General features: G+C 42.2%; 1 protein-coding gene across 17 annotated transcripts in view; it reads left to right on the top strand.

The window, feature by feature from the left end:
* LOC1277242 (RNA-binding protein Musashi homolog Rbp6) overlaps positions 1 to 20,096 on the top strand; it is a 591,248-nt gene extending 571,152 nt beyond the window's left edge. For 13 of the 17 annotated variants that reach the window (XM_061643238.1, XM_061643230.1, XM_061643239.1 and 10 more), the window contains 3 exons: positions 11,684 to 11,749; positions 12,505 to 12,746; positions 12,876 to 20,096. In XM_061643238.1, the coding sequence (XP_061499222.1) occupies positions 11,684 to 11,749; positions 12,505 to 12,746; positions 12,876 to 12,917 (350 nt within the window). In that variant the 3' untranslated portion in view covers positions 12,918 to 20,096. The remainder of the gene's footprint in view (positions 1 to 11,683; positions 11,750 to 12,504; positions 12,747 to 12,875) is intronic. The other 4 variants (XM_061643244.1, XM_061643240.1, XM_061643243.1 and 1 more) reach the window with 1 other exon arrangement.
* The last annotated feature ends 1,450 nt before the right edge of the window (positions 20,097 to 21,546 follow it).

Genomic DNA, 21,546 nt, shown 5'->3' with positions numbered 1-21,546 from the left:
GGGTTTAATCTCAACAACATAACGTTTATGTAATGTAAAAAAAATGCAATAGTGTTACCAAACGGATGAAAGATAATAGAAAAGATTGGATTTTTTTATTTTTTCCGGAAACAATGATCGAATGTTCATGGGAAACAACAAACCCTAAGCAATTAGCGAACAATGCAAAGTTTTAATGAGAAAGTAAATCAAAACTTTGCACCAATCAACAAAACCAAACAAAAAACAAACACTTCCCCCCCCCCAAAAGTAACAAAACCGCTTTGCAAATCCGTTGGTGTGAATAAATGAAAATGAATGAATACATGAATAAATTGCAACCGCGCACACATCAGGCCGGTGTCGATTGCTGTACCGCGCAAAGCTTCTTTCCACGCCCGCAACAAACGCATTTTAATAGCTGGTCAGACGATTTTTTGATACTATTTTGCTGTTTGTCCATTTAATATGAATATAAGTACGTACGCACTCGCGAAAAAAACGTAAAACAAGCCAAAAAAAAAACGAAAACCCCGTGTTCAAACAGGATGTGCCTTTTTATTTGCAGATTTTCAAATAAATTTTCGCATCCGTTTGGCCGCGTTTGGTCCGTGCAGGGAATTGGTAACGCGGAACAGCATTGAGAAAGCGTGAGAAAGATAGAGAGAGAGATAGAAACAAAAGTCTCCAATCCTTCCAATTCCATTCCCCCAATCATCATGGTGCTGGCGGCAACCACAAACCATCCCCTCCGTCCCCGGAAGCTGGCCGGGGGTAGGCCCTTGATCATTAATGCATGACCGCCGGACCGGTTGGCCTTACCTAACCTTTTACACCCGAATCTGACCGATTTCGCCTGGACCATTTCATTGCACATTACGCTCCCGGTTGATGCGTTTTGTTCTCTCTTTCTGGTCTCGCAAGCCACTGCTTGGTGCACGAAATGATCCACCGTTGATGAAATGGACGATCATGGGGGCAGGATGGAGTGTGGCTGCAGGCCCAGTTATCATGCTTTTTCTCCCATATGAATATTTAATTTATTCCAACGAGATTCTCGCTAAATGTGGAGAAACGGATAAGGTTTTTTTTTGTTTGGGGAAGGTGGTAGGATCGGCTAGCGCCACAACAACACCGTAGCCGAAAAGTGCAGTGGTGAAAGTAATTGGGCGCAATTAAAAATTAACATGCTGCTTCGCAGTAGCATGATCTGTTTCGTTATCGTTGATTTGTTTGGTGCATGATTTTATTTTTTTGCAAATATTTAAAGTAGTTAAAAAAAGGGATAATAATCTATGACCTTGTTATTGATTGGCGTAATTCACTGTCAACAGCTTCAGTTAGACGAATGATGTTACAATAAGCCGTAATAAAATAAATGAGCAAACGTTGAAGCACAAAACTGTTGTGGGAGAATTCAAATTTGGGAGATTTTATTAGAGAAAGCGAACAGCAAAAAACAATGTAAGCAACGCATCGATCTCTTTTTGCACTAGTAATTGTTCGAACATAAAAAAACCACGAACCTTGGCTTGGCACAAAATTGGCACAAACAAGCTTTTAAACTCCTTATCACGAACCCATGAATCTGTCCTATAAATCTAACAAATCAATGTAATAACATAAAATGCCAGAAACAAAAATACTACTACTAAGCTTACCATAACAATGCATAACGAACGAGAAAGAATCAGAAACAAATGCAACAATTTTACATCACCTTTAGGAATACGGCTAGATTGGCCTTATTTTCTGCTAACAATGAACGAAATGTATAACCAATTTCTCATACCGTACGCTTACACGCTGAAAAACAGAAACGCAAAAAAAGATAAAAGATAACCAACAACGAAAATGCAACAAACACACAAAACGAGGAAGAAGAGAAGAAAAACCCATTAGAAAGACACAGAAAATCAAAAACACACACACAAAATGCCAAAAATTTATGAAAACTGCAATTAAATATCAAAGTTAAACAGAAAAAACCGCAGCAGCTACCATTTTTTGCCAAAAGTAAAATGTAAAACACGCGCCAAAAAGATATTCCAAGTCTGGATGATGTTTCATTCAATCGATTTGTGTTACCATTTTCGCGGCAGAGCAAAACGATAGCAAATGGACGTTTGAATTATTTAAAGCGGTTTTATTGTTGCGTAGTCTTTTTTCGGAAAACTTCTCTTTTTAATGTGAGTCAAAATTGTCCATTCTCTAACCCTCCCCCTCGTTGCCTTTCCATACCTGGTTCCATCGTGTCTGTGCCGTCGGCCAGATGTTAGCACTAAATTAAACTTTCCATCCTCGCTGCCACCAGTTCAAGATGTACCCCGCATGCTCCAGAAGCCACCAGAGCCCCTAAACACGGTACGGACAGGCGGGAGAAAGTGCGGGCTAGAACGCGGGGGAACATGGGCCGCCTCCTGCCCTAACATTGTTAGGCAAGCCGAGTAATTTCCTCTACCGTTGAAAAACGCGCACATTCCGGAAAGTGTCAGCCGATGTTGCCCGTATCCTTTGCGGATGCTCCGGATACATCTGACGGAGTGGTTTTGTGTGGGTGTGTGTGTGTGTGTGTATGTGTGCGGTTTTCCGTCTAAACGCTGTCATGAATCAAATTTTTGGCGCTTATTCTCGCCACCGCCAACGACCGACCTTCGAGGGCCTGTCGAGCGCTTGTTCGACATCGTGGCAAACCGGGGCAGCATACTCACGGGTGCTGCTGCTGCTGCTTCGACTGATTACGACATGTGTCGCAAAAATGTCATTAGAGCCCCTGCCTTACCCCTCCCCTTTGTCGTCTTGTAGAAGGCGACGGATGCCAGTGTTCTAAAAGGGCAAGCCACACGATCCTACATCAACCGGTTGACTTTCTCGCTTTGCTGACACCTGACCATACATACTGTGTGTGTGTGTGTGTGTGTGAGGGTGTATGTGTGTGTCTGAGTGCTTGGGTGAGAACGGCAGCATTTTCGCTTAACGGTGCCATCGTACCCTTGTTCAAACATTGACATTTATCCTGAAGCGTCCTAATTACTATCCACCCTTTCTTATATCACCCGCCATCATTATGTGAGGTTAGGCCGGAGGCAATCGTGTTCACAAGCACACCGACACCGGCATGTGGGACAGCATGCACAGGGTGAGGAAGCCAAATCCTACCGTCATTTACGATCCTAAAAACAGATAAAACAATGTACGGTAATACAAGCGCTATGAAAATTCATCTATTCGATCGAGCAAAGCTCTACGTTCTATGTTGCGTTTTAAAATGGCCAACCCAACTATTCAAAAGAAAAACGTAAGAAAAAAGAGAACACTAATTTAATAACTATTTAAATTCCTTCCTCGAAAAAACAGAGCGAAAAAACACAACCTTTCAAAATATGTGTCCTACTCAAAGTGACACATTTCGGTCAATTCGATGCATAACTTTGATATCTCTTTTGTGGTAAAAGAGTAACCAAATAAAGCCCGCGGGCCTTCCGAGCCTTTCAAAAAGGGTGCTGGGCAAGCAAGCAAACATACACAAAAAATGGCACAAACTTAAGACAAAACCATCCCCCAGAGAGCAGCGCAATGCCCAAAACCAAAATATCCCCTTGTCATCACTAATAACCGACACCAGGGCAGGCAAGGGCTGGCACACTCCGCCCCCTTTGGCCTATTTTTGTTCCATTTTTTTTTTTTTTTGAAACGTGAACATTTACGTTTTGCAGAGAGTGCGATGCTTCTAGAAACGCAAAAACAAAAGCCATTCTTTTTGCGTGCGCTTCTTTAAGGCAGAGGTAAAACTGTCATACCCAAATTTATGTTGTCCAAGATTATTGTTGACACTTTATTTATTTTTTAGTCCCATGATTGTAGGTAACTCACGCTGTATCCCACATCTTGTTTTGAAATGTTCAATCTAACATGACAAGGGACAATACCTTCGATTATGATTGCATGAGCAAAAGGGGGGAAAGAGAGAGAGAGAGATAGGAAAACAAGAACGAGAAACTCCCACTGAACGAAGGATGCATGGATTTGTTTATTTTTTATTTAAATTGATTCACTTCGTTGGGCCTTAACCCCCAAAAAAAAGTGAAAAGTCCGGAATGATTTACTTGCGTTTGAGATGGGATTCGGCCTTCATTCACAGGTTTGATAAACTTGTAACGTCTGCCGTAACGTTGGAGTTCATTGTTGTTTGTTTGGAAGATGGGCGAAATTTAATTATATCCATCGTAACACACACTCGCACTCGCCTGCATCAGATTATATTGACAGGTGCGATCGCAAGACAGTCAATTTCATTCAAAAAGGCTTTCATTACAAGCAGCTCGAGTCGGCCGGCTCGAAACCATCTGCCGGTGCCGGCCCGTTACTTAATATTTTCCAAAGCTGATCCCCCCCCCCGCCTGGCGACCGTGCGCTGACACATAAATCGCGTAACCGTTCCAGCCCGGTGTGCTTCATTACAGCATATCATCAGGCCCACCTCAGGTTCTGTTCGGTCGCTTATGCGAGCGCACGGGCGAATGTTACGCAATGTGAATACGCTCGAGCATTTGCATTTTTTCACGAGCCAACGCGATGAAGCGATGCGCTACAGCAGGAAGCACTCCCAGTACACATGCACAGACCCACAGCCTCTTGCTGCCTCATGTAACCCCATTTTTGTTGGCACTTTTGTCTGCCATATACCCCGCACAGCGCTGTTCATGCCGGCGCAGTGGCGCAGCATCGGCGAGAAAACAAACAGCACCAATCGGTGGAGATGAAATATTGAAACGTTGAACGTGGCGTTTGCACGACGGTATGCCGACAGCAGTTCCGGTTCCCATCGTTTGTGTAACATCTTTGCTCCTATCTTATCCCTGTCGCTCTTGCCCGCCTTATTGCGCTCGCAATAAGAAGCATCGCGGCAGAACTTTTCCCGCAACGGGGGCTGGAGTCTGTGTGCGCGGCTGTACAGGCTTGCGTAATTACGTCGAAATTCGATGAAATATTGATGCCACGTCAGGGGTAGTAAGCTGGCACCTCGCCTGCTGCTGATAGGCTCCAGAGAGGAAGAGCGAGGGAGAGAGGTGCAACCAGGTATCCGTCATTTCGCCGAACTTTGCCTCTGCCTAATGCTTCATCAAAACCTTCAAGCACGCGGACCCCTTCTCCGCAACAGCCTGGGGTGAAGTTTTTCCCCCAAACCGTCGCTCTCTTACCGTGTCTATTTTTGTATGTGTGTGTGTGTTTGTGAGGGTTGGAGAAATTCCAGTAGTTAAATGTGCCCCCCGTTCATCCGCATGCTACACCACAACATGATTCGGAGTGTTCAATACTTGTGGCTCGGTGGAAAGTTTTAGCTGCCCCATCCCGCCGGGTTTCAGGCCACGAATCGGATTACTCGATTCGCGGCCGGTAAAACATCGCCTGCCGTGCTGTGCTATTCATCGCTGCCAAGCATACCTACCCCATCGTCGGCGGCGAAGGCAAATTGTTTGCCAAAGAAAGAAGCGATTTTTTTCCACCGCTTCTTTGCGCGCAAGTGCGCCATAAGCCACCAGGCGCCTCCATTTCAGTTTTAGCTGGTTTGCTGGCAGGGACTGATGCATGGCTTGAAGTTGCTGGATGGATGAGAGAGTTTAGTTTTTCCTCTTTTATTTATCCATAACCCAACTCCACCTGCTGATATGTATGTGTGTGTGTGTGTGTGAGGGTGGAGCACAGCGGGAGATCATTAATATAATGAGCAAAATTGTACGGTTCGGCGGCGGGAAAGTGCTCACGGTTCGCATGAGGTTGGATGGTGCAGCACGGTACGAAGCGCTGTAAACGATACACGGTGAAAACTAGCTAGATAAATAAAGTTGTACGATTTACGAGATTTTTGATGAGCATATTACGCAGATTCTTTGCGATTTTTCGAACCGAACCGCTCGACGGATTAGCTTCATCGAGAAAGTTGTTCGTACGAGGGATGGAAAACAGGTTCTTTGTTGCCACTAGTCGGCAAACAAGCTGGATAGTGAAAAGTGTACCTTTTCAGGCAACAGACACGATAATCTACAATGGGAATATTTTTTTACTTATTTTTCATTTGTTAACTCCTTCTCATCCTCATTTCATGATTATTTTATTGATTATATTTATTAAAATGTACGCGCTTCATACGATTTATATTATTGTTATCATTACTATTGAATAAGCATTCAAAAAACGCTGTCAAGCTCAAAGAAGTTTATCAATATTCCCTTCAATCGTCCATTTGCTATTCGGTATATCAGAATCAAATTGACTTTCTTTTCTAGCTTTCGTTGGGTAGAATATCATTGAGAATTGCTTTCGTTTTCGTACACACACACACAAGCTTGTTTATGAATGTGATACAGTTCATTTCCGTCGCTTTTCGTGAGGCAATACAAGCTACTCCATTGTCTGGGTGCATCGAAACGTCGGAGCGCATCGTCGGTATCAAACAAAGTCTGTCAGTCGGTTGCAAGCACCGACCATGGGCGTTGTGCACATTGTGCAATGTGCAATGGGTTGGACGACAGCTCAACCAAAGCTTCGTTCACACGCATCGAATCGAACCCTTCACCCGTCGTCCTCGGCTGTCATACATATTTCTATATAGCGCCTGTTTGAAAGGAAGGAAGACGAAAAAACTAAAATTCTAACACATCAGCGTCACAAGAAATAAACAGTTACGGGTACGGGTACGCAAAACTATACCAAAACTCATCGGGTACTGGAACACCTATCTATGTATGAAGTTTCCCGTCTCTTCGCTTGCCAACCAGTTTCAAAATAAAATATGTTTCTCTTGTCAACTGAGGGTTCAAACATTTTTCCGCAAGCGTACCATATTGCGTTGCTGTTTGCTTCGCTCAAACAGTACGATTTTTCATTTCCGCTTCATTCGTTGTTGTCAAAGATTTATTTATTAAAAGTTTTCATCGTTATTTGTGAAGAACTAATAAAAAAACATATTGTGTAAATAAATATTCAAAACAAAAAGAAAATACTAAATCCAAGCCAAAGAAAGAAGCAGTTTACTGAAAACACTGAAATAATTTAGCAATCCTCAAGAAGAAACACAGTTATAAACAGTAAAGGAAACAAGAGGACTTAGACAACCGAATCGGGGTTACGTACAAAAACCGCTCATTAGCCGATCCTTACTAGTGCCACCGATCGGAGCAATCCTTAGCCTCGTAAGTGTAAAGTGCTTTACAAGACTGAGTTTGGTTACTTTCCATCTTAAAATCATTATAGCTAGGCGATACTAGAACCGAAACGACCCACCCGCCTTCGCTTCAGTATTTATGGATAGCGAAGCGATGGCCAATCTAGAACTGTGTGTGCGTGTGTGTGTGTGTTGTGGGTTATAGAAACATAGTTTATAGCGATAAGTAAAAACGAACCAAGCGGCTGTGTGGCGTGTGCCTTAACAAGCGTGTTGTTGTTTTTAAATTAGAATAGAGATAAACTTTTCTTTTCATTCGCTGCCAATTTCCGTCATCGTATTTCATAGCCGTCAGTAATGGCAGACACATAAAATGTGTGTGTGTGTCATACTTTAGCTAAATCATACTGCATTTACGATTGAGTGTGTGTTTGTGCGTGTGTGTTTGAAGTGTGAAACTCATTAACCGGTTGTAACAAATAGATCTCACTTATGGGAGAGAGAAAAAAAATCAATTCTAGTTCTTGTAGGCGTGATTGGAGCTCATTTTACATAAATTCTTATCAATTTTTGTGTTTGTGTGTGAGTGTGTGGATTTTCTTTCGAGTGGCTCTTTTTGCTTTTTTCTAAATATATAAACGTATCATGATATTTTCACAATTGATTTTAACATAAAAACAAAAAAGAATTTGTGTGCGTGTGTCTTCTTCTATCGTTAGACTGGTTTAGCAAAACAGAAACATTCAATCTACAGCGAGAGTACCTGCTGATACATTTTAGCAATACACTACACAACCACAACAACCAACTCAATCTAGAATAGCTCAACAATTAGTAGCGTTTTCGGATGTACTAAATTTTATCAATTTTCATTTATAAACCCATAGAATAGTCGTTACTTGCGTTGAGTTTTGTTTTAATCCAGACACAATCCTAGAGTGTGGTGTTACAGTTTATTTATCATACGCTCCATTTTTTTTATACAAAAACAATTATAGAACAACACCAAAACAAAGAAGAGACGTTTTCCAAAGATTTGAACAGAAAACCGTAGTTTGTGTTGATAATTTTACCAAAAAAAAAAAAACCGAAAGCAAATGTGTTTTACTAGTTACAGTCAATTGGTTAAATGTAAATGGTACCTAAACATTAAAAACAAAACCAATGCATGTTCCTCCCACGTGTGGTTGAAGTTCGAACAAAGATTGGTTTTGTTTTTGATAGCAAAAACAAACAGAAATGATGCGATTTTTTACTTTTTTCTTCTTGCTATCATCTGTAGATTACTTACACACTATACCAAAACTGTTCAATACGGAGCGCCGTTTGTCCGTAGGATTTAGCTGCCATTAGCAGTAACTTTGTTAACATTTAATACGTAATAAATATTTAAAAAAAGACAGTTTAAATATACATACAGCACTATTTCGCCATTTAGCGTAGGGAGTTTTGTTACGTTTATTTAAATAATGGTTTTTTGTTGAACTGAAAAAAAACACACACAACGAACCGTATATTTAGTTGTTTTACCATAAATAGCCCCATGTACTGCGTCGTATGGAAAAAAATGCCCCCGGTCCAATCTGTCCTGTCTTGTATTTGATGCAGCAAGTAGCTAGAAAACTTACTACGTAGTACAAGTGTAAAAAGGGAACATCTAAAAGTCAAACGTACGTCTACAGTTACCCTTGAACAGTGTCCAGTTGTGTTCCATCGTTCTGAAAGTTATGTTTTTGGAGCCTTTAAAGCTACGAACCATTTGAAAGGTGTTCAAAATGATGTACCGAAATGATATTCAGACACCATTTGCAACTTATTCCGTGTTTTTTTTTTAAATTCACGTATAATGTCTACTCTACACTTTGGGCATCCTTATTGTTGCCCTCCTTTTTTCGGCAGCTCATTTTTGTTTCATTTTGATTATTTTTTAATCAAAATTTCTGCCCATATGTCACCGGTTTGACGCTGCTCGAACTTACCAGAGTGCGTGACCGGTAGCAATTGAACACCCTTCGGCGAGGGTGCAAACCGTTTCGCACTTCGTTTCGACAGTTAACAGTGTGAAGTGAAAGGAAACGCCCCTTTGGGTTTTCGTAAATGTTGACGCACCCTCCGCAGCTGGGCGCATGGTGTCTTGGTGCGATAAACTTTAATTATGGCGCTTGGTTAACAATTTGAAATGACTGTTTAAAAAATAGCGCGCTTTGCAGCCGAACAACACGCACTTTTCCTAATGAGGCAGCCGCCTGCTTGCCCAATCTCTGCACGCCAACAATTAAACAAACCGAAACTAACAAGCACACAACACACAAACTTGACAGGAGCAACATTTTTTCCTGCCCACATTCCACCTTCGCCTTTCCTGTTGCCCGGCGTCTTGTTGCTTTCCATTTGTTTTTTCATTTGGAAAATCCGCATCGCACCGTGTTTTAAAGAAAAAAACTTTCGCCTACTAATTTATGGCGCTTTCCCTTGTTTGCCAACGCTACGCCAAAAGCAAATAACAAAAAGAGCCCCCGGGGGGGGGGGGGGGGGGGGGGGGTGGAAAACGGGACCCAGCACAGGAAATCATTCGTTCGAAACTAATGCTGCTCCCATTTCCTTCGCTCCTTTCTGCTTGCGCCTTGCGTCTTGAAGCGAGAATGATTCTCTTCGATTCGATGGCACAAAACTTAACCGTAGCCAATGAGCAGTAAACGAATTACATTAAGTATATTAAAATTATTTCCCTTTGTCGCACTTCGGGCCAAACAAGAGGCGCGCACCTCCTGCGTCCCCTTGTCTTCGCCTCTTTTTTTGCCGTGATTGAGCAAAGGAGAAGAAGCAAAAAATCCCCCACACTCCCAAGATATCACTACGCGCCCCAACGGCAACGAGGACGCGGACGACGACAACAACAAACAAATAAAGAAAAATAGTACCCAGCAAACAGGCGGCTGGGTGGCATTCAATTGTGCCGATTTGTGCCGTTTTTTTTCTCCTTCATTCCTCCTACACTCACACACACACACACACACACACACATTCTGAAGACACATACGGCGGTCTAACGGGGCGACACGGCGACAAAACATAACTTTGAACCAACTTATCTTGGGACCGAATGCACATACACAAACAAGTTCAAATGGTTGAGAGAGAGAGAGAGAGAGAGAGAGAGAGAGAAAAAAGGCACACAAACACAAATCCACAACCTCCCACCACCGTTGGGTGTTGCAGGCGGCGTTGCAAAAAGTTTATCGGCGCCAGGAGTCTGTTTTTATTTGCCAATGTCCAAAGTACGACTTTTTTTCCCCCCCACTTACCTCCCATCCGTGAACTTGGTCTTGAGGGAGGGGAAAGGTGGGACGAGTGCTGTTTTTACAGCATAAACAGGGCCGCACATTCACATATACACATACACACACTTACTTACGCGTACTTGTACAGAAAAACAGTCATCAAGATTGGTTTTATTTTTGTTGAACGCCGCCGTGCGTTTGTCGTGCGTTGCAAGACGAAAACAATCACACCAATACATACGTACAAGCTTTCTTCCTGCTTTTATGGGACCGGCAGGAGCCAGATTTGCCGAGAAGAGAGGGAGCTGCGATTGGAAAGCGATTGCCCGCTTTGCCGAACTAATTGCTTAAGGGGTAAATGATCGTAATTACGCACCCAACTGTTGGCTGCCGGGTTGGGCTGGGCGCCATAGACACTCTCGCAGCTCCAAATCCATCCCCGGAACACAACTGGAACGTCACACAACTGGGGGGAACTGTGATGACGTCCCGTGGCACTGAGTGTATATATTTATTTTCTCGATTCCGTAATAAAATGTGTTCCCAGTACCTGTAGCAACGCGGTGGATAGCATTCACCTTCTGCAATCGATCGGGGGTCTCCTGTTCTGTTCTGTTTAGTTTTATTATAGTTTTTCTCGACCCTTGTTTAACTCTCTCTCTCTCTCTCTATCTCTATCTCTTGAGCAGTTCCGATTCGGTTCTTAGTTAGTTTTTAGTTTTTGATTTAGCTCCTTGTTTCCAGCGGAAGTTTCATTATGTCGAGGAGAAAGTACAAAGAATAAGGTTTATTTCAATTGAAAATGTGAATGTGCAATGTTACCTACAAACAAACCAATGTTGAATTAAAGCAAGAAATGCGCCAGTTACTACTATCTACCAGGGCACAAGTACGTAAAACTCATTTGCAACAGGCTGCGGTACATCCGTTCAAACGTTTGGAAAATAAAAAATAACCTCAACTAGTGGCAATGCTTGCCCCAGGACCAAGAATGGTTCCATATTTACATACGCACACGTCAATGCTCTCGTTTAGCAGTTTTGCCTCGTTTGGTTCCTTCTGTTCTCTTTTTTTTCTTCTTTTTACAAATATAATTGTTTAGCTGCTGAATCATTTGTATCTCTCGCTCTCTCTCGCTCTATTTCTCTATTTCAACATTTTAACACAGCATGACACTGTTTGCCGCTGGTCACTAATGAGGATTCGATCTCCCGTTTCGACCTTTCTTTTCTCTTTTCCTTCCCTGTTTCATCTACAGTTGACATCACCAATGGACAGTTGACACCGAACAACAACACACCGTTACTGACGCAGGCTCTTTCGGGTAGGTTACGCTTCCACTTCCAGGCACTTCGTTCAAAGGTTTTGGCTCAAAATTCCTCTATTGGCAAGAAGCTTACTTTGGGTATCAAAAGTGACCAAGGAAGTCGATCATTCCGAGACAAATGTAGCTTGTGTGAGGTGTAGCTGGCTCATCAAAAACAGATTCCTTTACGCTATTTTTTCTGAAGTCTTGATTTTACTTTTCTTCAGATTTAAGCAGTTTGAAGTTCCTTTGTGTTTTGATAAATTATTTTTGGAGTGCTGATGCAGAGTTTTATGCAATTTTTGTGATGCATTGCCAGCACTTCACCAGCTAAGATCATTAACTTGAACAAATACTTCAAAGACTCGCTAGGAACCATTCCCCTAATATGACACATTTTCCATTGTTTGTAATATTCTATTAAAATTTGTAATTCTTTTCCTGGATACATTACTAATCAACTAATTTCATAGCATTTCCAAAACTAACGCCATTCGTCCGCTTACTAACTTGTATGGAACAGATTGAACTTACAATGCTCACAAATTTAAAACTAAAAACATAGAATAAACATCTTCACACCATGGCAATACCCCTACACAGCCATAGGGCATGGTGCACTGTAACCCATCACAACACAAACGAATGTTATTATATATCGCCCGTCGTCGGATCAAATACTGTTGCCATTTCGAAGTTTGCCGAACGATTGGTGCCAACAGCACAAGCGCTGCGATACTAAATTCCAGTTTTCCGTTTCCCTTCCCGCACAGTGATGAACAATTACCAGGCCGCTGCTGCGGCCGCCGCGCAAGGCTTCGGTCCGCCAGCGTCCCCGCACACCACCACCACCCGGACCGCCGCCGGCTTCCCGAACGCGAACTCGCCCGGACCGACGATCGACATGTACAGCTCGAGCGCGGCGGACAGCGTCGGTTACGTTCAAGCCACCAGCCCGCAACCATCCGGCTTCCCAGCGATTGCCGTCAGTCGTGCTCCGCTAAATTACAGCCCGGTAAGCCAACCCACCACTGAGATCAGTGAGTTCAGCTTCTCCGTGCTGTGGGAAAAAAAACAGCCTTTTGGAGCACCTACCGATTGCAGTTTTTAACCCATGCCCTTTTCCACGTCCTTCTTCCCGCAGGGCCAACTAATTCCAGCGGCATTCACCAACGGCTACCATTGAAACAAACTAAGCAATATTTGATCACCATCGCTAGTACTTTGGACTGGAGTTTGACAGACGAGCAGCTGCTTGTGCGCGTGAATTTGCTGACTAAAACGGACAAGTGGAACCCGAAAAACTGTGGAGCAAGGTTGAAGAAGATACAGATAAGAACCAACAACACATACACACACATACAGCCAGAAATTATGAACCGTTTTGTCACAACAGTTGGTGCAATACAGCAGCAGCAGCAGCAGCAGCAGCAGCAGCACCGCTTCTCGTCATCATTATTATCATCAGCAACATCACTAACCAGCCCAAACTGCAGAATGGTCTGCGCACAGGAAGCGGATGGTCGGAAGGCAGGTTTATATGGCGATTAATGGTTCAGAGAAATTGGAAATGGTATGGTTTTTTTTATTAGAAAATAATTTCACTATTATAGGAGTAAACTGGGATTTGGTTTTGGTATTTTAAAAAAATATGCCAAAACGCTGTTAAAATAATAATGAGTTGAGAGAAAATTGGTTTGTTTGAAGCAAACTGCTTCGAGTTTGTTTAGCGTAAATGAAAGTAATTGAAATGTTGCCGTGAGTGGCTATCAAAATTGGCTATACTTTCCAACCGGGAAAGGTGGATTAATGAAATTGGCTCAAAAGCCTCATAAGCAATCAAATTTTCACTGTATGAGAACATTTTTTCCCATAACGTTCTTATACAGAGTAGAATAAAGCACACACACACGTCTGCCTAACTTCCTGTTAATTTACCAAGTATCCTCAGAAAGGCCACTAGCCACAGCTTTGTTTGTGGTGGATAGTTGTCAATTGCAACGTAATTATAACATTGTTTGTATTGCTTGTGTGGCAACCAGAACGGGCCCACACTTTTCCCACAGTTTCCGCCGCAGTGGTTGGCATTAAGAGAAAATACAACAATAACAAAAAAACATCATCATCGGCTTACAGTGTGTGTGTGTGTGTGCAGATGTATCGTTGTAGTGTTTCGTTTTGTTCACAATTCGCTTTTAAAGCAAACCCTTTATTGTACACTATAACCATTACACTGGTGTTGCCGTTGCTGCTGCATCACAACGGCTGACGTTGATGTGGTTTGTGTGTTGTTGTGCTTGTGGCGGCCTCTGCTCTTCGAAGGGGAAGCATCGCTTACCCATTTTCGCAAGATGCGAAGTCTACCAAGTTGTCTAGAAACGTGGCGGAAAGGGATGTGAGATAAGATAAAAAAGTGGCGGGGTGGCGGTAACAATCTAACGTTAATAGAACCAGCCCCCCAACGGGTGTTTAAGGCAGTCAAATTTCACGAGCAGCCAAGCGCAAGGCAAATGGTATATTATGAACAAAAGGAAGCGAGGCAGAATAATGGAAAAAGTTGCAAATGCAAAAAATTATTAACAAACAAATCAACCCTCAACACACACTCACACACGTTGCTGTCGCGAAAAGCAAACCACGTGCTGTGTGGAAGGGTGAAAATAAGCGTTATACACACAGACACACAGACACACAGACACACACACCAAACACATCCAACTCGATATACTAAAACAAAAATGAGCATACAAACTACACTTTAACACACCTAAACACACACACACATATTAATGTTAAGCGAAACTAAACATGATTGTTTAAACCTATGAGCTAAACGAAACAAAAATCAACACGATTTGTTTTGCAAAAAGAACAAACAAAAAAAAACATGGAAGGTAGAGGGAGAAGGAGAGATGAGAACAGCAAAAAAACCCAATTTGTTATTACGAATAATTACTATTTACTTAATGTCTTTTTGAATTTAAGCCAATTTAAAAAGCAAATACTTAGCTAAATGAAAACAAAAGCAACCAAAAAAAAAAAACAAAACAAAACACAAAAAATACTACCCCCGAAAAATAAAAAATCTTACATGCAATCTATAAATGAAAAGCGTGCATGAAAACGCGTGGGCGGGTGGTTGGGGAGGAGAAACTCTAACAAAAGAACCAAAAATTTACCATTCTCTTAACGAAGAAAAGAACGTTGCAAAACATAGTAAACGCCCTCCTTGACATTCATTTCATACATACGGAAAACCACACACACACACACACACACACACACACTCACATCACAGCCTCTGACCGTACACAGACAAACTATAGATAGAAATGGGAAGGGGAGGAGAAGAGTGTATGGGAGGAGTGGAAAGCATGGTGGGGGAGCACGGGGCGATGGGATTGTGTGGGGGGCCCTGCAGCCGTGCATCCTTTCCCTGCGATGCACTAGGCAGCACAGGATGAAGCGTTGCACGTGGGGAGGAGTGAACCACCAACACCGCAACAACGCGCCTGCCATTGTTTCCCCCCCCCCCCCCCCCGCAATGCATTGTACAGACCACACTGCAAGTGTGCATGTAGTGAGGCTGATGTGTGACACACACACAACTTTCCAGCTGACACAATTAGAGGAAGAAAAAACAAACCATTTAAGCAAAACAAACACACTCGTGATCATCCTCCTCCTCCCTTTATGATAGTAAAAGTATGCAACACATTCGACGCATAACGATCAACACCAGAACCCACACACACACACATAGACACACACACACACACACACTCTATCAATTATGGAACAATTATTACGTTTGCTACAAGCATATTTAACGATTTAATGTAACTTTTTTTACAACGGTAATAGCAGCAGGTAAAAGATGGTACGCTAGTGGTCTTAGGTATAAAAATATATAAATATATAAATATATATTATATATATTTATGGAAGACAGAATCGAGGGACGGGGGGGAGGGGGGGAGGGCATGAGGAACACGATTGAAACAACCACACACTACAAAACAAACCCCCCGACAAAGCAGTGAAGGAAGGTAAAACACTTTCTGGCGGGTGCGTAACCGTAGTGCGCGTTAACGTTGCGTACAACGGCAGCGGTATGAATTGCTGTGCTGTTTTTTCTTTCTTTCCTTCTGCTGCGAAAGCAACGCATACACCGTTATGCGCTACGTATTTGTGGGGAAATGTATGCAGTTCGGCCACTTTTAATATTCATCGTTACTTTTTACTGTTTCCTTGTCGTTTTATATTCCTGTTTGCTATTTCGGTTCTCAAAGCACACGGCGCCACGCGGTGAAGCAAAGGAGCAAACAACAAACAAACAAACAAACAAACAAAATATACACAATGCTGAAAATGCCCCACAAAACACACACACACACAAACAACACTCACAAAACACAGAACATAATAGAGAAACCGAGCGGCGCGCAGGCAAAGAAAGGAAACAATTTATTATAGTAATTGAAATTTTTCCTCCCCAAACAGAAGTAAAGAAATAAAAAAAAAAGAAGCACGGCAAGTCGGAAAAAGATTGATGTTTGTATGAAATAGATATGGAGAAAAATATTAAGTAACAAAAAAACGGAAAACAAAAAGAAGGAAACCCTGAACGCTGGTGATGATGGAAGGTGAAAACGCAATAATTGTTATATTAGTACGATGATGAGCGGCAGCAGTCTTCGTAGGAGGAAGCTGGCAGGAGGAAAGTAGCGGCGCAGACAGCAGACGCTTATGCGACGGAGCTAATGAAAGAAGAAGTGCGCTGAATGTGGCGCTAGCGAAGGGGGTGGTACAGGGGAGGTTTTTGGGGGGGGCCCTGGTGGCACCAGCTAATTAATTAAAATAAATGACAATGACAGCAGCAGCAAAGTCGGATGGGAGAGGTGCGTACCGCTTCTAAATTACGGCTCCTCGGCCGGGGTACCTCGTTCTGTGTAAACGTCCCATTTCAATAGTTACACATACGTGCACACATACTCTCACACACACACACACACACACACTAATGCACAAGCGCGTGCAAGTAGGATTGGTGGGTGGACAAACGCGAAAAAAAACAGAAATCAATTAACAAACCACAGAGAAAACACAGAGAGCGGGGCGGATGGTGGCGCATTGTATTCGGTGTCACTGTTCACTGTTTGGCCATTCGGCGCGGATGTGCACTAATAGCCTATACATTTAAATATTGAAAGTAAACAATTCATATACAATAACAATGCAACGTTTAACGGTCACATCTTCATCAAATTCTTGCCCTTGCTTTTTTCCCGCATAGAACAAACATTCGGGGCAAACTTGTGGAAAATTGCATCCTTTTTACAAAGCAATGTGTGTGTGTGTCTGCGTGTGTGTATGTTTGTGTGCAGTTTTGAAGAGCGGGAGCGTTTGGAGCAATTTTACACTCTTACCGCAAACAAGGTAATAGTTTGCACTCTGTCATTACTCACTCAACCATCACAAGCATGATAATAAACCAAACCAAAAAAAAAAAAAAAAAGAAACGTTATCAGCAAATATTCACCCTCCCCTCCCAAACAAACAAACAAAAAAAAACTTCACATAAACAATTTCACATAACTTTAAGGGAACTCTTACTACAAAATACCACACAAACTCACACGATTCAATTCATCAAAAACTCAAAAGCAAATTAATGAACGAATAACGAAAACAAAACGACGTGAGGAGAAGAATGAAAACAACACACACACACACAAAAAACAACAATGGGAAACAGCATATTTAGCATCATTCGAAAGGAACAGCAGTGGCGGCAGACAAAAGAGAAGACAGAAAATCACACTTGTAAAATATTATAAATATATAACTATGTCGAGATTGATGCAGATGCAGGAGCAGATAAAAGCGCATTAAAACAGAGCGATGCCGGCAAAAAAAAAGGGGAAGCAAAAGAAATGAACTCACGGCAGCACATATAGGCTAAAGATGTGGACAGCAGCTCCAGTGCAGCAAACAGTAGGTACATAGAGGTGAAAAATGAAGCAAAACAAAAAACTGGAGCAATTCCGCGGGATAGATTGATAACATAACAAACTCAAACCTAAAACCCGATCACAGATGAATTAATGAACGTGAAGGTTGATAGAAAAAAAAGCAGCAAAAACAACAACAACAACAGGACAACAATTAGCAACAGAAACAGCAACAGCAGGCAAGGAGAGAACAAAAGAAAAATACACCCAAAAAATAAACACAAGCAGAACCAGAACCACATGCAGTGCGCAGCAGCAGGAAGACGCAAGGAAGAACAAATCTTAGTTAAATATAAATTATATTAAAATTTAAATTAAATAATTGAAAGAAAAGAAAAAAAAGTAAAACAAATATTTAAAAATACTATGATAATAAATTACAATTATTATAAATTAATTTTTATCATAACTGATGCGTGTGATGATGTGTGGGCCATGCCGGGCCCAACGATGCGTTAATATGGGACACAAAAGCCATGCAAGCACACACGCAACAACAACAAAGAAAAGTACATGGTTGGCGGCGCGTGTAACAAACACAAAAACGTAAAATTGCGAACAATATGGTCTCTAGAAACGCTCTGCTAGAGGGTGGACCCCGGGTGGAAGGTAACGTTTTTGCCAAGTCTGTGTCTAGTGCCCACAGCCCGCCGCACCCGCCGCAACCGTGCGCGTATGTGTGCGCGCGGGGGGTTTGAGCCTTGTTTGATTCTTGATGCCTGCCGATGAGGGCGGATCATCAATATGATCATCATCATCATCATCATTTGCCTGGTCAAACTACCTTTTAAAAGGGAGAACGGAAGGGGACAGATAGAGAGAGAGAGATCGATAAATGAGATCAAATACACATACATACACACAGCAGCAAAAACACACAAACAAGGAATAGCACAAACAGGAAAGACGTCATTGAAGAAACAACAACAAAGAAAGAAAGTAAGCACCAAACCAGACGACACCCGGCGTGTCTCTTTTGAGGGGATAAAACGAGGGCACTCTAGGTGTCTGTTGTTTTCCCTCCCCCCCCCCCCCCCACCCTCTCAGTCTAATACGATGTGACAGGGTGGAAGCTGGCAACGCGAGAATAAAACCACATTTACCGACACATTTACAGCAATGAACAGCAGCAAGAAAGCGTACGCAACAAGCAAAAAAAAAAAACAAGAAAATTAAAAACAACTTAAGAAGCAACACAATTTTCTCTAACTCTATGCTAAATAACGTAAAGTTTAACAAACCACCACATCCCAAGCAAAAAATCCAAACAAACCAAAAGCAACCGGACAAAGTAAGTACGGTAAACCAAATACCCAAATACCGCGCATTAACATTCTATAACTGCAAAATAAGAATAAAACCAATTGCCTGAATATGTGACATGTAAGCAGGAGACGCAAACAAGGAGAAGAAGAGAAAATAAAACATAAAAATACACAGACACCCACACACACACACACAAACTAAACCAAACGAATAAAACGCTATAAATCCCACAATTTTCTTCTAAACAATAATGTGCGAGAGCAACACAAGGAAACACAGCTTACAGACACAAGACGACAACAACAACTACTACAGCAACTGCTAGAACAACGTACACATTCTCTCAAATGAAACACAAAACAACAACAACAACAACAACCACCACAGAAACAGACAAAAAAAATAACAAAATGAACAAATACAATTAACAATTGTGAATTATGATGATTATTACAATTATTGCTAGCTAGTAAAAGCAGAAAGAAACCAGATACCGCTCTCGGAGAAGACGTTAGCGCAGGGAGCGAACCAAAACATGGATGAATGGAAATACATTTACGGGAGCGCGTAAGCGCGTGCGCACGCGTTGCACACTTTAAACAACAACAACAACAAAAAAAAAACATATTCTACTTTTATTAAGCAAAGAAATAAAAACAAAAACAAAACAAATGAAAGTAAGCAAGTCCCCACCAACCAAGAAACAAAAACAAAACAAATTAAAAAAAACAAACAAACAAAACAAACAAGGAAAACTCAGAAGCACACTCTAGGCAGAAAGGGAAACATAAATAAATAAAAAACAAAAAAAACACTCGTTTATGGTCATGCCAATGGTAGCAGTGCGTGATACCGTGATGGGTGAGGTGTAGCAATGTCAGAATAAGAGACGTAATGTAACGTGGTGTTACCGTGGTCTAGCTGCGGCACCGGAGATAACACAAACAGAAAAGAAAAAAAAACACACACACACAGAACGGCCACAGACACACTGACACTACACGCACACACACACACGAACAAACATACATACACGAGCCCCCGGGGCACCAGCAAAACCGTGGGGACCAGGCAATGGGAGAAGAAGAAGAAGAAAAAAGCAGCAAGAAAGCAAGCGATCGGTAGGGCAATAACGATTCGGCACGGGGCACGTGAATGGGTGTAGGCCATTTGTGCGCAACTGGCAAATCGAAGTTACAAAGAGTCGCAGACAGATGATGATGATACAGAGAGACACTTTTGGGGTGAGCGATACGGCATCACAAGGTGAAAAAAAAAAAAGAGCGAATAATAATCAATTTCACACACATCAAAGACAAAAAAACCAAAAAAAAAAAAAACAAGAGTCGTTTGGGAGTTTTTCTCTTATTATTTCGGTTACGCTTGAAAGAAAGGATCAATATGATCGTTTACTTACGTTGGAGTGGAATCACATTGGTAAGTATATTTAATTGTTTGCATCGACTCATTAATCCCTATTCCTAATAAACTTGTTCTATCTCAACGATTGCGGATGTTCTATACAGACATACCTTACCGACCATAAAGTTTCGTCCAAGCGCTTGGTACACGAGCGAGAAAGAGATCGCAAACGAAAGCTTCATCATCCCTCTCGATCAGTGTCATCCACAGGATTAGACGCTTTTCTCGCTCACTCTCTAACGAAAACCGATCAAAGCTTGCTTGCTTTGAGCACGAGTTAGAAGGAGATCGGAGATGTTTGTTTTCTAATAAGAGCTACCTCTGCAATTGGATGCGCTCCTGTTACCCAAACTGAAAACCGTTCCACTATCGCTGGCTCAAACGGCTCTGCAAGGATCGAAAAGAGAGAAAAAAAATCATGCGTCTCCTTCATTGTCACCTACACTATCGCGATCGCTTGACCACCACTGTGATAAGAATACAGCATCAATTTACTCGTACAGGGAATATCTCGTCCAAGCGCTTAGTACACGAGCGAGAAAGAGATCGCAAACGAAAGCTTCATCATCCCTCTCGATCAGTGTCATCCACAGGATTAGACGCTTTTCTCGCTCACTCTCTAACGAAAACCGATCAAAGCTTCCTTGCTTTGAGCACGAGTTAGAAGGAGATCGGAGATGTTTGTTTTCTAATAAGAGCTACCTCTGCAATTGGATGCGCTCCTGTTACCCAAACTGAAAACCGTTCCACTATCGCTGGCTCAAACGGCTCTGCAAGGATCGAAAAGAGAAAAAAATATCATGCGTCTCCTTTAGTGTCACCTACACTATCTCGATCGCTTGGCCACCACTGTGATAAGAATACAGCATCAATTTACTCGTACAGGGAATGTCTCGTCCAAGCGCTTAGTACACGAGCGAGAAAGAGATCGCAAACGAAAGCTTCCTCATCCCTCTCGATCAGTGTCATCCACAGGATTAGACGCTTTTCTCGCTCACTCTCTAACGAAAACCGATCAAAGCTTGCTTGCTTTGAGCACGAGTTAGAAGGAGATCGGAGATGTTTGTTTTCTAATAAGAGCTACCTCTGCAATTGGATGCGCTCCTGTTACCC

Source organism: Anopheles gambiae, chromosome 2, assembly GCF_943734735.2.
Source record: "Anopheles gambiae chromosome 2, idAnoGambNW_F1_1, whole genome shotgun sequence".
NCBI classification, from domain to species: Eukaryota; Metazoa; Arthropoda; class Insecta; order Diptera; family Culicidae; genus Anopheles; species Anopheles gambiae.
This window is presented reverse-complemented; position numbering and strand designations above follow the sequence as displayed.